This window comes from Corvus kubaryi, unplaced genomic scaffold (genome assembly GCF_017639235.1).
Source record: "Corvus kubaryi isolate FWS band 111438036 unplaced genomic scaffold, C.kubaryi_AGA036_p1.0 137, whole genome shotgun sequence".
In the NCBI taxonomy this organism is placed as follows: Eukaryota; Metazoa; Chordata; class Aves; order Passeriformes; family Corvidae; genus Corvus; species Corvus kubaryi.
In genome coordinates, this window is record NW_024580671.1 from 16,500,767 (window position 1) to 16,521,048 (window position 20,282).

Sequence of the window (20,282 nt, forward strand, 5' to 3'; positions counted from 1 at the left end):
TTAAAACCATTTACTGTCTTTAACAGATCACAAGCCCTCATGTAATACTGACACCTCCATAAAATTGTATCAGTAATTTAATGGAGATTTTTCAACTTTCTTGCATCAATTGGCATTCAATTTATCATTCCTTACACTCACTTCACAGGTCTATACTGTATTTTCCAAAAGCTTACCATATTTAAATACCCAAAAGGTTCACCTTAAAAATCCCACAGATTATTACTGACTTATTTTCAGTAAAATTTAAAAAATAGGAAATAGTAATAATACAATGCTCAGTAGATTTACAGACAGGTTGATTACTAATGGGGACAGGTAACCTGAAAAAGACACAGGAAGAAACCAGGAAAGAAGAAGAAATTAAAAGGCGTTATTTGCTCTGACAGAGAAGATAATTGATTATCCTTATAGCCTTACTTACTTCTGATACTGTTCCATACCCAATGTTAAATTTAGGTATCAATAAGGGAACTAAGGGTCAGGAGTTCTCAGTACAGTCAATACTATCAATGAAGCTTGGATTTTGATGCCCCATTTCTATGTGAGCTAGAGCTGAATTGCTCTCTATTATACACACTCAATGTTAATGCAGTACACTATTGGTTTAAGATGAATTTTCAGGTTGGATAGTGCCTGAAGCCCCTATACAAAACACTGTCCACTGTTTCAAAGTGCAACAGTCTAATTAAGTAATTAGCTAAACATCTATGTATTTAAATGAAAACATTGCTTTTAATTCTTCACTGGTGTGAGAACTCCAGCATTCTCTTTCAAACCCTCATCAAAAAATACTGCCTGAAAATCCTCTTAGATCAATGTGGTGAGAATCTAATTAAATCAAGTTACTGAACTGTGTCCATAAACAGTGGTTTTAATTCTGTCAACTTAGTATCACGAATGCCATCCATAAATTTTGTCACATTCACAAAAAAAACATGAAAAAGTCACAGTTTCACTACATAATAATTTATGCTCTCTTGTGTGACTTTAATGGGCTCAGTTAGGATAACAGCAGCCAGCCAATTTAAAATTTTCAGGCTTCATTTTGTCAGCATCTGTGATCCAAGGGGTCATTCATTAAATTATGACCTTATTTCTTCTGTGTGGTTTAACAGACAGAGAGGAAGGAAGGGAAAAAAGAAAATAATATTGTAAACACAAGAACAGTATGGATGCTCCCCAATATTATTTAGTTATCTGCATGTATAGCTCATTAATAGATGCTTTATCTCAACAGGATGAAAATTTGACTGTAAAACTGAAGACCCCTGTTGGTCAGCTATCCCAGTCTCCCAAAAGGAGTGTCCAAGATAGGTACAGTGAAAAGTATGAGATGTCATCCTGAAATTTAAGATATAACATGGAAAATATTTTTTCTCAGCATTACTAAATTGCATGTAAATAATGTAAATAATCCTTAAAATTGTATGGTGAAACATATTCAAATATTTTCATTACTATTTGATCACCTAGTTTAGGAACAAAAGTGAAAAAAATCATATAGAAATATGTTTGTATTCTAATTAAATTACATGTCATTTATTTGACCCATCATTTAAAATAAAATGTCTAAGTTTAATTGATAAAACTCATTTCTATAAGTGCTCATTTTTCTCCATTGACTAGAGAGAAATTCTGGTGAGTAGGCTTGATTTATGATATCTAACTATTAAAACAACAGAGATAATTGGAGTAAGTTTAATGCAGAAACCCCCCTTGAGGAGACAAAGAAATCTATGTAGAGTTTCTTGAATAATGATGCTTTTGTCTAAAATCAGCATCCCTAGGCATGACAAAATATAGATAAGAATAAAATAATAAGCTAGAGGCTTCATTCTTAAGCCTTCATTAGAGACTTTGGAAACACAAACAAGTCATAAGATGCTATTAAGGAAGGAAACAGGCTTGCTCACTGGCATAAATTTAACAGGTGAACCAGTCTGTTGTAATCTGTTTAAGGAAGTCTTCAATGATGAAGCACAACAAACCAAATAAGCATTACAATAAAGATGTTACAATCTCCTCTCTAGAACTGCTACTGAATAGAGACTCCACCAAATTGCAGCTAGGATCAACAAAAGAAAACAGTGTCAATCATGTAATTTTTTCCTCCATCACAGGCCTGTTCTCAGCTTCCTTGTTTTCCCTCTGCTCTCTCTGTATGTGTTTATTACGGCTCGTTGCAAGAGGCATAATTGACATCCCAAGATTTACGCACTCAAATGAAGTGGAGGATGCAAAGCAGTTCATTTTTCAGGAGCACATTATCTGTGGCTTGGGCATAACCTTGGATACAGATACAACCTAAGCACCAAAACCATTGACTGGAGACAAACCTAAACATGTGTTTCTTTAGCATATAACCTCCATATAAATCCCAGTTACATTGGTTGAAGCAGTACAAATTCCCTTCAGCTTATTAGTATCATCCTGAATATAACAACCCAAAACCAGCAAGAAAACAACTTCAGGAAGAGATTTTATTTGCCACAGAATGGGTTGGGTTGAAAGAGACCTTTAAAGGTGATGTACTCCAACCCCTCTGCCATGGGCAGGAAAACACAGGTCAGAATGATTTTTATTTTTTTTTAGTGGGCCCTAAATTGAAAAAATTCCTATAAGTATATATCCTATACATGACTAAGATGGTGAATTATCCTCAAATCCAACTAGAGGATTACCATTCTAGAGAGAGGACCTTCAGCTGCTGCATACACACTCCATGCAATCTTATGACATGGATTTTATTTTCAAATACAATAGTGTGTCACTCTAGGATCTAAACCTTTTATATAGACCATAAACACATCTATAAATTAATATATTAAAATAATTTAAATACAATTTAATATATTTGACTTTTTAATAAGGTGTAAAATACATCCATTTAAAATTTTCCCTTTTGCTCTTTTTTAAGCCTTCTGATTTTCTGAACTGTTTCAAAATATATATCAGATTTGGATCCTAAGGAGAAAAAGTTGACAATATATTCTGGACTTGTAAGAGCAAAATGGAGATTACAGTCTCTCTTCTCACAGGCAATATGAACCTCCTTCACTTTAAGGAATTCCAACAACAAGGATTCCATATCGGTTCTCACCAGCACCAACCATTGCTTTTGTTCCAAGTTACTGAGGGAAAGGAAAAAATTACTGATTTTCATAAAGAACATACACATTTAAGAACTTACGCAGTGTATGTGAGTAATATGCTGCAGTCATTCTGCTACTGCATGCCAACTGTTTCAAAGTGTCCATAAATGATACTTCACAAATCAATCATGGAATCTGAAATTGTTCTACAAGTATTGTATACACATAATAATCATCATTAAATTATTATGCAATGCTCTAATTTGCCAGTTTGTCTATCATAGATACTTTTAAAAAAAACTATAATGTCACCAATTCATATTTGTTGATATTTTTGGTATTACAGTTCTCAGATTCTGAGTGTGGTTTATTTTCTTCCTAAGTCAGAGATCATTTTGAATATCAGCTATTCATACAAGTCTATGCTAGTTCACCTTTTGTACTTGGATCAAATTTCCATAGCAATCTCCAGAACCAGTTTATTCTTAGAAAACACATGGGAGACCAATCAGGAATATATGAACACAGCAATCATGACCCTGTTGTGTTCAAAAGGGTTCTTCATGAGATAACATTAAATATTGTACAACTTTTAGCTTCATGTAGATGAAGCTCATGATAAAAGCAGTATTGATGTGTTTTATTTGTTCACTTTCTCAACTGCATGTATGAGCCAAAGAACAAAACAATAGAATAATAAAACCTTTACTCAGCCCATTCCAGTATCAGTCATATTACTATTAATAAATCAAAAAGCAGGAGTATAACTGGTAGATTAGAGATACTAAAATTGATTACTTCTAGCCTGAAGTAATGCTCTGTGCTAATAAGAGCAAATGCCCTGTTCTTGTTCCCTGTATACCAGGAGCTGACACATTTGCTAGCTGTGCTGCTACCACCTAGAGAATGTACTTGTTGCTGCCATGTAATACCTCATGAGCTTCAGCAAATAGTATATACAGCTGCACACAGGAATTGAAACAAGCCACACAGAAAAGCTAAATGTAGTTGTTGGCAGAAATTTCTAGAATAGCCCAGGAGGGCTTTTACAAATCAGGACATGAAGAGTCCCTTCAAATCTAAATTTCCCTTGGTGGTTAACTGCCGCTGCATTAGCAAATCTTGTGAACTGGAAAACCTTGCTGAGCTGTCTCGCATATAGTTACGCTGTTGAAATGTGAAGCAACTGTTAAGAGTCTTTGCAAGCTTTAAGTATTTTCAAATATATCAATTCAATCATATTTGTATTAGAGAGTGGTATTATGCTATACCTGTTCACTAACCACAGCTAATAGCTGATTAAAACATACATAACAAACATGCAAAAAAAACCTTTTAAGTGTTTTAAAGGAGAAAAGTGTAATCTAGAATTAGCTGAAAAAAACAGTGGCAGACTTTAGAAGGGTGGGAGACAACAGCTCCAAAGCTGCAGACCACAGTCCTCCAGCCTTAAGGTAACCCAACATAAAGTCAACTATTACACTCTATAAATACTTAAATAAACCCCAACCAACTTTATGCATTCACAAACTCTGTACTCTTTTCAACACCACAAATGGCCACAGGATTGATTACAAATGAGAACTGAAAAAACGAATAAAATTAGAAGGCTGGCTACTCAAAACTCTCTCACAGATAATCACTGAGATAATTTCTCAAAAAGGATAGGCAAAGAGGGAAACAAAGAGGAGAAAATATTCTATATAAACATGCTCACCTGTTTCGATTATAAAAACTAAGAAGTATCTAGAAAAGGTTTCAGATACTAAGATGCACTTTTTTTTCTGCTCAATTTGGGCTCACACACTGAAAGGTCTTTGTTTTGCTAAGTCAGGTTTAACTTAATGTTAGTTAACATATATTTACATCGTAAATTTCTCCCAGTAAGGAATCACTCCAACATTGCACTTTCCCATCACTGTCAGTTTTAAAACATGTCTCTAGATATCATGGGATAACATAAGAGTCTTAGAAGGTTACAAGAGGCCCATGAAAGATTGTTCTTTAAATTTCCTGGCATTGCAAAGTATTTAAAATATGTTGTATTTTGTATAAATAAATGTATGTCAACTATACCAACATTCTCCTTCAGTTATCAAAGGATAACAGACATGCTGTTCCTATGAAGTAGTGGTTATATTAACCTAGAACAATTAGTATTCTTCACAAGTTTTACAACGACATCACCGCTCACAGTGAGGAAAATGTAGTTAACAACAAAGTCTGTGGAAGCTATTTCTATTTTAATCAGAAATGTGACACCATCACATCATAAGCTGCATGGAACAATGAATCTAAATCTCTAATTCTGTCTCATGGATTCAGGTAAGCTGTATCAATTAAGGATACAGAAAATAATTTGTAGTAAGCTTTCCCTGGTAATGTTAAACAGGTAAGCCTTTGAACTCAAGCAAAGTGCAAACTAAAACAGATTTGCTGTGGAAAAAATACTACTGCCAGCATCCTATAGGACTGAGGAACACACTGTGTATGATCACGCATTTAAAAATCTTCCAACAGTATTTCTTTACTAAGGTCAAACTCAGCACCAGTTTAAAAATAGCCTGGTCTGAGGGCGAAGGGGATCTTATGCAGACACAAACATCACAGCAGGCCTTCTGGGTGTACAGGATGCTATTATCCTTTGCTTGCTGACAACATACTTCCCTTTATATGGCAAGACCACACTTCTGTCATTACAGTTGCCCTAGTTCTTGAAACATTATTATTCTGAGAATGTCACTAATTTATCCCTTAAAGCAAATATATAAAACAACACATAACACAAGAAATATGCTCACTAGCTATCTCTTTTTTGCCTTAGGATATACACTATTAATTACTGAAACCCTAAATGGCATTATGCTATGGATCGTGGGTTTATGAGAACAATAATTTTAAGTTTTTGCTCCTACCTTTTCCCTTAGTCCAAAATTTTACTTATATACTAATTTTTTACATTTCACAAAGGTAGCAATAAAACAAGATAGCTACAATAGCAGGGAAAATCAGAGCTGAGTGGTGAGAGAATTGCAGGCTAGACTGTTCTGCTCCATACTGGCAGAAGACACAGGTCAAGTTCAAATCAATTTAAGTTCTATTTATGAAATAAATGAAAAAGATTTTCTTCAATTCTTCCTACATCAAGTCATTCAATTACAGACATGACATGAAAATTTGTAGGTAACCCCTGTCTTCACTTCCAGTGTTCTATCACATTAATTTTTTTGCCTTCATTTTAGATGCCTTTTATACTTTATTCCCGACACATTTTTCTCTGATTTTCAGTCCTTTATGAATGAATCCTGTCAGAATTAATTGAAAATTTAACAAGTGAGCAAACAATTGCTTGTGTACTTTAGCAGGCTCCACTCCTCACTTGAGAATTACTGTCCTCATACATTGGTAAAGCATTTCCCTTGATTGTAGAACATTAAATATGTGCCAGTCTTCGGACGTCTGCTTGCAGACTGCCACCCACCCCACTGATTGTTTCACCACACACATCTGCCTCAACCTACTCATTGTTTCTCCTTTACAGAATTTACAATCTAGTTATAAAACCCACATGAAATCTTACCATTCTCTGTATGTTCAGCTATAAACACAACAGGTTTTCAATGCATGGCTGGGTCTTTTAGAAGCAGTTATAAGACGAATATCACAACCACATATACAGAATAAGAGGTTTTTAGAAACTCCACTTCCATGCTATAAAACAAATTAAAAACATCATAATGCATATTGTATACATTAATTGATAATGCTGAATTCTAACCTCGAAAGTTTATAGCTATTATGCCTCATATCTTAAAAGTCCCATTGCTGAAATTCCATTAGATGTAAACAGACAGAATAATTCAGATTGGAAAGGACCTCTCACCTACTTCAGTTCATGGCCAAAACAGATGTAACTGGAAAGGCAAATGAGGGTGCTTGGTTTTTTGTTAGTCCAGTTTCAATTAAGGCTGGAGGTTTCATAGCCTCTCTGACTAATGACCTGGCAATTCTAAATCGGCTTTTTTTTTTCCCATATGTCTACTCAGAATGCCCCTTGTTGCAGTTGTGGCCCCTGTCTCATCCTGCTGTGCATCTCTGAGAGGGACTTTTCTCTGTAACTAATCATCAGATAGACAACTGACAATAACAATAAAGTCCCAAATACAAACACATATGCATGTTTTTAAAGCTAAATGTTGTTCAATTGCACTTTTCAGGAACAGCTGATTGCACATAAAAAACTAATGTTACTTTCATCAGTATAATTTCCCTAGAAAATACAATGTTGATAAGGTTAATTATCATTTTAAACCTGATAATTTGCCATTCCCTTGCTTTTGCCTTTGCTAACAGGTTGAAAAAACAGAAAGCAAGGCCAAGACTGTTTATTACATGCAAAGATATTCATGTCCACAATATACTCAGTACAGGTCAAGACCCATGGTTTTTCTTCCAGATTCACCAATTAGATTGGAAATAAATATTTTTCATGTGCAGGCAAAATTCACTTTGTCAGCATATGTGTAGTTAATTGAAAGATTCCTAGAAGTAACATTCTGTAGTTAATATTTATGGTTGCTCATAATACAACTGACTAAACTGGCTTAAGGGAAGTTATTACTGAAAGATACAGAGTTAGCTGTGGCAAAATTTAATCTATAATTTTTCCAAGAACACTATGTTTGAAATACCCTGTAAAATGAAATATTACCTCACTATTTCCCAGATTGTGAACAAAATGAAAAGGCTAAAATGTGTTTAGGTATCTTTTTGATCTTTTTGCATACAAAAAACCAATTTCATTTGCTTACATCCAGAAATATATATATATATATCAGGTTTCATCTCCTAAGAAAAATTACTGTATTCTAGGATTCAAGAACTGTTGAATCATACTGTAACATCCCACCTATATTTCTCTGTTAGAGCTCTCATACTACTGCAGGTAGCAGAACTTAGCATTGGAATATGAAAGCCTTGATGCCAAAAAAATGGATCTCTTTGAAAGATAATGGTTTCATATGCAAAAGAAAGAGTAAGCTAATTTCCAGAGTTAATCTACAAAACTAAATCTAAAAAACAAAAAAAATTCATTACTCCCTCTCTTCGTAAGTATAGAACAACTTCTTCATAATAGGTGAAATAGCATCTTTAGGTCCAAAATGTGTACCATTCACAATTCAAGTAAAGCAATATCAAAGGTAAACGCTTAATATAGTGAGAAGTTTATCTTAAACTGAATCTAGTATTTCATTAATTCAGCACTCAGCATTTCATTAGTGCAGTGGAACCTAAGTTTAAGTACTTTGATTTGTTATCTTCTCTAGGAATCATAGTTGGAACATTGGCTTCACTTTCAAGGGAAGGAAATTACTTTCAACAAAGTATCAGTTTAACAATCCTCTAAAGTGTCAAGGTATCTGATCAGCAGATTAAACAGAGTATGTATTCAGAGCATATATTTTAAAATTATGATCCATCTGTATTTATCATAATCAAAAATACACTTGATCTCAAGCGCAAGAATAACCATATGAATACCCATTAATTTTTTTGTCTTATATCATCACAGATTTTCTGTCTGAAATTTATGTAAGAAGGAGGTGTCTAATCTGAATATCCCACAGAGAAAGAGCACTGGAATTCTACATTAGCTGCTGAAACTTCCACTGGCACTTCTAGCAATGAGATTGTGTAGCTTATTTCACTGACTTGTAAAACCTTTCCTAGTTCTAAGTACCTACAAGCAATGCCAGTCATAAATAACCAGTAATTACTTCTCAGCAGTTGGAAATGTACTGAGAAAAAAGGTATCAAATATTTTCCTATCAGAGTTGTCGAACTCTCTTAAGGTTCAAGGAAAAAAGGTTCAGGAAACATATACTGTTACCTTTCTCTGCATACATGGCAGCAGATTCTGCTATAGCAGAGCATATTCCTAACATCTAAATTATAAATATTTCAAAAGGTGAAAGTGACATTTTTCTAAACCAAGACAGGTTTCAAGCTCCTTTTGCTCAACATGACCTTCACAGGGCAGTCAGCCATCACACTGTAAGGCAGAGTTACAGGATCAGAGAGAGCTTTCCAGCCAACCAAATCACCTCTGCAATTGCTGCAACATTCCAAGCAGCTGTCCACTTAGACCCAGGACCTCCAACATACTGTGACTGCCCATCATCTAGAAGAGCATAAAAAAACTATTCAATGCTGTTCCATTTTCTACTGAATTTCAGTTGAAAAGGTAAGAATTATGTCATTTGGTAAAACAGGTTTTTTCCTCTTCTTCATATGCCTGATCATTAAAAGGTGAAGCAAAAATAATTAAATTGAATTAATAAATCAGTTAATTTTGAGATTGAAAATTACTGTTAACACTCCTCCAACAGCAGAATATAGGGCCTCCTTATGTATCAATTAGCTGCAAACACCTGATCATCTTACACTGTGAAGATCACAGCACAACCAGTTTTTCTCACATCTTTCTCACTTTCCCAAGAATCAGACATACATATATTTTTGTTTAACTTCAAATTAGTTTGTTTTTATTATTTACATCCTAACCTAGCTGAGTTGCAACACAACTATAACTCTCAGTTATTTCAGTGTAAATACAGGTAAGTCAATATACTTATCAGTGTATACAGTACCAAGTCAGTAGCATCAAAATTAAAGCTGTTCTACATAGGATAGCTACAGATCTGTATTCCTTTTTTTAAAGTATTTTGCTTCTGAGGTGGGCAAGACTGTAATCTCCCTCCACTTTCACTAGAATGGGTCTTAAAGAAATTTTATGCTACTTACCTCAGCAGTAAATTCAATCAAATATCACAGACTGTGCATCTGACTTTAATTTTTGTCAAGTCTCTCAATGCTGCATTTTAAGTGAAACACAAAGACTATATTATATGCAGGAAAACTAAGAACAAACAAACAAACAAACCAAACCCAAAACCTAAAACAAACCTCAACACCACAACCAAATACATACCCCCCAAAACCTACCAGCAAAAGACACAGCAACAGTGATTTATAGTTTTCCAAAGTTGCACTCTTCGGCCACTATAAGAGCAAGTCCTCAGACAAGAATGGATGGAATTATCTTATGAACAGTCATTAAGATTAAACAATTTACTAACTAATTTTAAACAAAATTTTTGATCACCACCCCAATGTCTAATTTCTTCATGGCATTCTAACTAGAACAAAAAAAAAAATATTCAAATAATGGTCTGTTATTAGACCTCAACATTTGCCTCTAGAGCCAAATTATTGATCTTATAGCAAGGTTCTAGACCTACTTATATCTTATCAAGTTCCTGATGTAATTTAATAATTTTATCTGACATACATTGCTGTGATTAAACAACAATTTCTTCTTATTATTTAATTAACAGCTGATCACATTCTGGACTATGTTAGCTTCATGTATATAAGGTTCATGTCTGCTTTTGTCCAATCAGCTTAACTGGGTAATCAGTGAAGTGGATTTAGTAAACTTGCAATGTAGTATTCTAATAGATACTCTAATAAATATTCAGCGAGCAACAGTTTGTTTCTTAATTCAACAGCAAGGTACTTAATTCAATAGCAAGACCAATAAAATCAAAATCACCCAGAATATGAAGTTCTCACAGCACCACTTAAAACACTACAGTACTCTTACAAACCAATCAATCAACACCTTTTTCACAAATGGCAAAGGCCATCTGACTTCCCCATCATTAACTTTTTAAAAATAAATATAGTTATTTTTAAATGTCCAAATTGCAATTTAACCACTAAACAATCTGTAAGCTTTAACATCCATTTATGTGACTTCTTGGCCTAAACAGTCTAGCCAAACTCTTTCCAGCAGTGATTCTTGCAATAAAATCTTGTAAACTTCCTGGTCATATCCATAGACTTTAAATTAAACAACCATAACTTTAACCACAACTTCTTTCCTCCACAACTGCTCAGTTTCCACAGTATTGCAATTGCCTATTAAACCCACCCTAAGCACTTCATAATAAAACCAAGGATAGTGTACAGTATCTGAAAAGTTTCCTTAGAAAAAGGATTTTACTTTATAAATAGAAGATGCAAGGCTTTCTTTCACCAACAGTACTAACACACTCCTATATAGTATGATACCCACTCCAAGAATAGATTGTAACACAGATAATAAAAGTAGAACTACATATTTGATTTTTATCAAGAAAAGACATGAGAGTATTTTTTTCCCAGCTAAAAGAACAGAATAGGAAAAGATTTTCTGAGGTCACTGAGGCACAGAAACTAAAGTGATTATTTAGCTTCTGTGTCAGCACAACCTCCTTTGCAGTGTCCTACCTGCCAGAAGACAGATGAGTTGGTACAGAGACCTAAGTACAAACAAAAATAGAATAGAAATTGGAAGACTTGAGAAGGCCAAGCAGAGGTATTCGTAAAAGGTTATCCAGTATTTTAGTCAGAAAGCTTTCTTAAACTCAGTGCAAGAACCATTATACCATTCATGTTATATCTATCAGAATTTCATAATTACAACTAATTCTAATTCAAGGCAGTTCCTTCAGTAAGTACCTTCTTACTGATATTTATTTTACTAAGCTAGTCTCAATAATGAAATTCCAATTAGTGATCTTCTATGAATAGCATATATTCAGTTTTCCCCATTTGAGAACACTTTTGTTTTCATCAAACAGGACTACATTTCTTCAAAAATTGGATTATTCAGATTTGTGTGTATAGGCTGAAACTTGTTGAACCATCACATAAAATCATCATCACAATTATCTGTTCCAGTTCTCGTTTCTGAACAGACGCCAGTGAGGGACACAGCCGCAGAAACAACCTCCCATGCAGTACTTTGATTCATCCTCCAGAATGATGATTTGCACTGGATTTTTCAAAAATCAAACTCACATAAATGCTTAGCCGTTTACCCAAATTAAAGGAGTTTACTGAAGAGTCTGACCATAATCTTACAGTCAGAGGAAGCAGTGACATAAGCCACTTAATATCCTTCATAAGGATAATAAGGATAGGAGACAAGAAGTATGATTTAGGTTTTTTTTTAATGTCAAGGAATTTTCTGTGTAGAAAGTTGGGTCTGTATTTAAAGCAATTACGCTCCTATATGAGAACTCAAAAGAAGCTGACAAAATTTACAACACTTATTTCCTTATTTTTAGAGCTGACCTTTAAAAACATGTTCTTAAAAATACTGCCCATTTAGATACAGTTCAAACTTTTAAAAGCATGTTACCATTAAGAATGTACAGAACAAACACCACGGTTCTCTTTTTCTTTGCTCAGATTAAATTAGCATCACTATTTTTATTTGACACATAAGAACACATTCTAAATTAGAATGGAGGGACACCTGGCAACCTATCCAGCAAATAGGTTCCTGCTCTCAGTCAAACCTTGGAGAAGGTGTTCTCTCTATTACAGACATGGCACAACCTCTAAATTAACCTCCAAGTTTTGACCTCAAGGTTAAAATTAGTGCCTGTGAATATTTACAACTTTGACTTTTTATCATTCAGAAATATAAGCACCAACTTTTTACTACATTAAGACAGGAATTTTGGAATAAAAAGACTGTATGATTGTAGAATCAGGACAGGAGTTTTTCCATAAAGGCAACAAAAACTAATTCTACACCTAGAAATCACTCTTTGGCAACATCTTTTTACAATGCCTGCATTTGTACATAGTAAAAAAGAAATTATATACAGGTGAAGTTGGCAAAAATGTCTCTCAATCCACAATAGAAGAGCATTATCTCTCTTAAGTACTGGGAAGTGCAGCTGCAGCATGCATTCCCAAGGAACTGCATGAGCTGTACAACCCCCTGTGATGCATACGGCTCCAGCTACAATGTTGCTGGCACTCAAACTTTACAGATCAAAACCAGCTGAGAGAACACTACGTATCTTATAACTCATTCTGCAATATCTGATAAAGTTCTACACAACTGTTGAGATCTACCTCAGCTAAGCTCTTACAAAACAAAATGCCTGTTTCAACACAAAAGTTATTGAAAAATCACAGTCTGCCTGGCAAAAGCATGCATTCGTCTTTGAAAGATGATCTCATGTGCCACATGACTATTTTTTCTCTTTGAAGACAAATAAATGCATTCCCAAAACTTAAAATATAATGCACTTTTTTTTAATCCATTTAAGGGATGAAAAGGTAGTATTCTGGAACACAGAATAACAGAAATTACTTAAATTTAAAATTATTCCTGTTTTGATTTTCAATTTATTAAGTCACAGTAATATAGCAGTACCTAAATTAAGCACTCAAGAAAGTGACCAAGTTAAGAATGATAACATTTTGCTTAGTTCTGAATCAACTTAAAATTGTGAGTTCAAAAGTTACAACATGTAACATTGAGCTCTCCTAAATCTGGTATCAATAAAAATGAGTTCAAGCTAAAGGGAAAAAATACTCTGAAGGCTGAGGTAAGATATAACTATTTGTAAAACACTAAACTGCAATTGAAGAAATAATTTTTTGCTACCAACTTATTCTCTCCATTGGTTTTACCTGACTCTAATTTAATATTTTTAAAGACTAATGCCATTCTAAATATTTTTTCTAAAACAAGGTAAATGCACATGTGTGCACAAAGTGGCTGATTTTACAGCTGTAGGTGAGATGAGTAGTTCAACTGTATCAGATACAGAGACCAAGATGACAGAAACACATGAAGTCTTCCCTCAGTACCTTTACTAGGTATAAACACCAACAAGTACTAGGGGGCAGGGTGTTCATCTGCAATCAAAGTCATAGAATAAAAATATATATGTTTATCAAGAACTACACTGGACAACAGAGGAAAAACTTTTGGATCTGTAAGCAGTATCAGAATCATAACCACAGGCTCACTGACTCTCTTTTGGGGCATCCAGGACCACCAAGACTAATTCATCTCTTGCTTCCTTCATACCATCAGAGATATCATGTCACTCTGGATGGCTGCTGTTTCTACCACAATTCCTAAAGGGACTGTTGAGATTCCAGCTAGCAAAGTCCAGTGTAAGTAGAGCAACAACAGCCAAAACCTGGAGCAAAGAGATGAGTTTGGATGGCCCTGGTCAAGCTGCCATGAAGGAATATTTGACTTCAGCTCTTGTTCTGCAAAAGCCCACCCTTCCGCAACCTCTAAATTATCTTCTGCTATGACTTGGCAAAGAGGAGACAGTGAACAAGTGTAAAGCAGACAAAAAGGATACAAAACAAAGGTTTACATATCCATTTGCCTATCTCAGTCACACCAACACTTTCTCAACTGAATTTCTGACAAGAACAGTAAAGGAGCACCTGATGGGAGACTGGCCTTCCCTGTTCATGCCTTACCTAAGTCAGACTCTGAGGACCAGCAAGTAAAATTCATGCATATATGTGAGTTCTAGAAATCACAGGTAAACAATCAAAATGAAAAAGATGAAAGTATTAACCCATTTACACAATAAAAGCATTGTATAGCAAAATTAAGTCTCAAAAACTGACAAGTACAAAATCACATCCAGATACTATATCCTGCAAGACTTTACCACACAATTTAAAACTTAACAATACAGTGAGGAAGCAGGCCAAAACTGCTTCTAACAAACCCGTATCATGAGGTACTTAACTTAGAAGTTGTTACTGATATAGGTAAACATTGAAGGATATTTTATATTAAAACTACCCAATAGATTATCTTTACGTTATTTAACTTCCTTTGTATCAATCTTAAAATGCTTTTGGAATTCTCTGATCTGATTATCCAGTGGACTTCCCAAAGACTAAGAAAAACTTCAGTACAGTGCACAAATACAACTTCTTCTATGTGGGTGTACATAAACTCCACTATGATTAGGCAAAAGTTTCCAAACCTACAAAAATCCCCACAGCATCTAAAATACTAGTTATCATGCTCAAACATACAGCAAAGTGAAAATAACCAATGAAGATGGCTCAGACAGAACCATGAACATTCAAGATGTATAATAAGAATGAAGCTATTAATTTTGTTTTCTGATCAGACTACGTGTTCATTTTCTGTTCAGTCTATTAATTTCTAATCAGTTATACTGACTCTTTTAAACAATCACCAGAGCATGACTTTGGCAGAGGAATGCACACACAGGAAGAATCACATTTTACAGCAATCATTAAATGACCTGAAGTTGGAGTCCTTTGGCAATATTCTGTGTAGCAAACATGAATAAATTCGTATTTGTAGCTAGACTATTTACAGAAGATTTTACATAACAGAAAATGAGACAGATCACAATGCAAATTTTAAGTGTTTAACAAAAGAAGAATACATGAGAGAGTTGGCTTTAAGAGCTGGTAGTGAAAATTGTCTTACAAATTACCACTACAGTGAAGAGGTAGGCAAAAAAATGGGACAATTAGAAAAGATATATGACAAAAAGGCAGGCAGATAATATGGCTTCCAAAGACATTTCTGTTACAATCTACATATTGTGCATTTCACTTACAAAACTAAAACCATAAGCTTAAACTCTCCAAGCATAGAGTATGAGTATGTATTATATCCCTGTGTCAGTTATGAGCACTCTGACATTCTATTTCTATATTATATTAAGGCTGAAATGGAGTTTCTGTCCTCTGTTAGACTTGAGTATTTTCAACAGCGAAACACTGCCACCTTTTGGCTTGATACATAGACCTCCCAATTTTAAATGTAGAATTATACTTTTTGCTCCATTTGTCCTTCATGGAGGTGGTTGAATTCTTGTGATCTTATCTGAAATTTTATTCAGTAGACATACTTCACCAGGAAGAAAACATACAGCATTAGTTGATACAGAAAGTTTTTCTCATAAGTACATAACCAAGCAACTTAAAACTATACTCCTTTAAGCCACATAATGTTTTATCTATTTTCTATCTCACAACTCTTTGTTCTTGGAAGTTTTGGTACACATACACACTGTATCACATGATATCTTGCATTTCATGCCTTTCAAGTAAAAACTTGGTAATGCATTCTTTGAGCATCTGAGTTTTGAAAACAGATGATAGAAATAACAATAATGCATTATTAAAAATGTTATGTTACTTGCTCATGTATATAGCTACATTATTGTAGATGGAATACCGATGGTTCAACATCTATATAAGCATGTATTGAAAGGTATGCAAAATTACTTACACCAGTGACACAATGTCCCCACGTTGTACATCATAATTTCTAATGCTCCAGTGGTTTAAGAGTACTACATCAGATGCTTGTCTTCCCCCAGGATTCAAAGAAGGCTGAGAGAAGGGGAGAAAAAAAAACATATTTAGAGCTAGATTCCCTTTATCAATCTTCCACCGAATTGTCTTTCCATCAACAGGTGAAATCCATTAAAATCCATAAAAACATACCCACTTACTGTAAGAGGCCAAGAATCTGTTGTATTACAGGAAATACATTTCTTCATTAAATGACATGTTAAATATCATTAATTTATGACAAACTATAGTTCACATATTTCAATGCACTACTGCATGCAAATCAAATTACATGGGATACATACTTATGGCCAGCCTGATGAAAAGAAGGGATTGCCTTTACTGTTTATCATTTAATATTAAAATCAAAGGACAACCAAGTACACTAATTCCCAGGGGAAAAAAACAAACAAGCAAACAAACTTTTTGCAGGCATCTTACTGTTTATAAAAGCATAATACACTAAAAATGAAATATGTACTTGTAACAATACTAATCTCAGCATCCTTTGCAAAGGGGAAAAACAAGCCCTATACCTACAGCACACACTGACACTGGCAATAAATGTGGGCCCTCCATAACAGGACACATAAAGGCATGAATTAAAATAACCAAGTAATTAATGCATAATTAGGAGGTACATCCAATCACCCAAAATTATTTTGTTCGTAACTCACAGCTGATACTTAGGAAAGATCTAAATGAGTGTTCTCACAGTTCTTGTATCAAATAAACTTATATCAACTGCATCTTACAGAGAAATACACCAGGTAGTTACAGTACTGCCCTAGTTGCACTATCCCACTTGACTTCTATTTTTTTCTGCATTTAAACAAAGGAAATACCTTAGAATTGAAACACATTTAGATATCGTATAAGCTTTTTAACTTAAAGCATGCTAAATGCATTTTTAACAATAGCTGATGTCATTTTGACATATATGAGTGGATATCCAACTCATTATACATTAGAATTGTGCTTGAGAAAAATACTATGGTGTTGGCTTTTTTTCCTTCTCTCTCACAAAAAAAACCCCTGACAAATGTGCAGACAATAATACTATTTTGTTAGAAGAAACTGAAGGAAAACTAGGGAGACAACTTTCCATTTACATCAATAATTACTATTGTCTGTTAAAAAAAATAAAAGGCTAAATCCTTCAGCAAGCCTTTCTCTGTTGTAAATAACACAAATTGAGATTCCACAACAAACAAGTATAGAAACAATACAACTTATTCCTCATTATATTTTTACTAGTAGAAAGGTTTAAGGTCTAGAAAAATCAAAATACAACTTCTACAAAAGCAGTCAACAAATAAGGTCACAAGGGCTTTTCATAAGAAACAGAATAACACAGAGGCTTCTTCCTTCTAGTCTGAAGCATTATAACTTCTTTGCTCAAGTTTTTGGCATAAAAGCCTGCTACAAAGGAGGCACACAGGTCTTAATGTAAGCTGTGGTGCAGAAGCCACAAAACATTACTCTTTCTAATTACTAACTAATCTAATGCTAAAAGCATGCAAATTGAGATCCCCAGCCATATGATGAAGCCTCATAGGACATGAGGTTCCATAAGTAGGAGGGTAAAAACATGCCCTTTTACTATAAATAATGATTAACTTGATAGTTGTTATGCTGCTAGTGAAGGTCACAACTTATTTGCTTGTAGCTTGGGGAGCACAAAGAATATTCACATGAGCTTACAGGCTTAGGTACAGTAATCCTAATAATAAAGTTAGGAGAAACTGCCACTGAATAATTACAACTGCTATTATGCATAATGGAATAGAATATTCAGTACTGTTTGCTGCAGAAACATGAATGCTTTGTCAGAGATCACTGGTCAGGCCCCTTCCTATAATCCTTGGTATTGAACTGTTTGCAATAGAACTTGCACATACAGCTGCACATATGCTGTCATCTTCTATCCCACTTGAAAACACTCCATTTGATTGAATGAATTTACAAATTCATATATCGACGGGGGTTTCCTTTTCCACATCTTTGTGTATGAGGTGTTCATAATACCAGACAAGCAACAAAACTCAACAAAAAAAAACCCATAAATCAGTATCAAGATGTCCATATGACAACAAAACATATAAAAGTATACAGCCCGCAGCACAAGAAGTCACACACAAAAAATCCACAACAGGCAATTAAGAAATCTTATTATCAGTTATTTGTGTCACTTACATTTCATGTTGTAGACAGATTACAACTCACTAGAAACCCACTATTAGTAGAATGCTAGATGAGTACATCAATCTAAAATTCTAAGCAACAAAACTACCTCGTGATGATTTAAAAACCCAGTACATTTGGAAAGAAAAGAGAAAGTAATGAAACTACTAAAACTTAAAATTATAAACTGCAATAGTTCACTGCTATTCCCTATAGGTTAGTTAATACACATATACACTGAAGTCAGCACAACTGAAATTATGACAGGTGGCTGAAAGCACTGAAAAACACAAAATCAGCTTGAGACAATGGAACACATGAAGTCTGTCTAAATTGATTGGGTCAGAAAATTTGTATTTTCCTTAGAAGCTTTATTCATATGCTTGCCAGGGTGTCAAAAAGCATTCCCATCATCAGTAACTATGAAGCAGCAGTAAGGCTGGTCCAGAACAAAAGGAGAAAGTGTGGGGGGAGAGAGAGCGCACAGCAGAGAACAAGAGTAGGAGAGCAAACATGACACAGAAAGATTTATTTCTTGCTTCTTGTCAAAACTTTTAATTTCAGGCTCAGCAGGAGCCACAATTATGAGTACACAAAGCCTACTAGACATTTTAGAGGTCTATTACAAACTAATTCTTGGGAATCTTACCATGGTATCAAATTGAGACAATAAGGTATCACTAGAAGCATGTGATTGAGGGATACAATCTGACTACAAACTGATTGAACTTCAGTCTTCCTTATACCTACAGCTGTCAGATACATTTAACGCAGATCACTCTCCAAAGAACACAGTTAACAGACAGAATTGCAACACAATCAGTACTCCTTCAAGCTACTCTTAAAGACAGGGATATATATTCCTTATAATTGTGCCCCTGTCAGACTTGCTTAGACGTCTAATAAATCTTGGCAAGGAAATTAGTATTTTATTAAAAGCACTAGGATTTTTTTTTTTTTTTTTTGTAATCTGAAAAACATCTATAGGCATAAAACAAACCTCTATTTCAGTTCTGTTTCGGAATAAAACCAGAGAGATTTACAGACACTGAGGTGTCAGTAAAATTACAAATGTCAGCTCTCAAGCTATCCATATTTCAATTAACAGAGGGAATGTTTAGTTAACAGATACAGCAAGGGAAAAGCTTCAATTTTAATAATCCAGTGAATATATATTGTTTTCCCTTTGTCAGGTTGAATAAATCTAAGCAAATAACTGTAGTGTTTTTCAAATCTTCCACGGATAAACCACGGTTAACTACATGCTCTTCAAGTGCCTAGAGAAGCAACACTCCAAAACAATACCATATACAGAACACTCCCAAACACTTGGGACTGACTTCAAAGAAAACATAAAACTGAGGTTTTAACCAGAGGACGACCACAGGCTTCTGGAGAGGGAAATCTAAGAAATTTCCTGCCAGCTACTGAAGTAGAACTATTAATCAATAATGGATGTCCAACAGAACACTACATCCACGACAGAAAAGATCGAACCATGAATGGCAATGTGATATGCTAAAAAAAACCAACACCTCAAAATTTAAATGCTCAGGTCATACTCGGTAGCAGCAAAAAAAAGCCCAAAAAACAGAAACAACAAAGAAAAACAAAACCATAAAATCCGAAATGAATCTGCATCTTGAATGCTCTATGTGGCTCTTGACCTGCAACAGAGGCAAAAAATGGGAAGGTGGAAAATAGGGGAGTTGTACTCATCTGGCTGATTTTGTACTTCTCTAGATGCTGCGTTATATATTTGAATTTCTCCTG

General features: G+C 34.5%; 1 protein-coding gene across 5 annotated transcripts in view; it reads right to left on the reverse strand.

Moving 5' to 3' along the window:
- Nucleotides 1–20,282, reverse strand: part of IMMP2L (inner mitochondrial membrane peptidase subunit 2) — a 427,594-nt gene that overhangs the window by 382,571 nt on the left and 24,741 nt on the right. For all 5 annotated transcript variants that reach the window (XM_042018035.1, XM_042018040.1, XM_042018036.1 and 2 more), the window contains exon 3: nucleotides 16,261–16,364. In XM_042018035.1, the coding sequence (XP_041873969.1) occupies nucleotides 16,261–16,364 (104 nt within the window). The remainder of the gene's footprint in view (nucleotides 1–16,260; nucleotides 16,365–20,282) is intronic.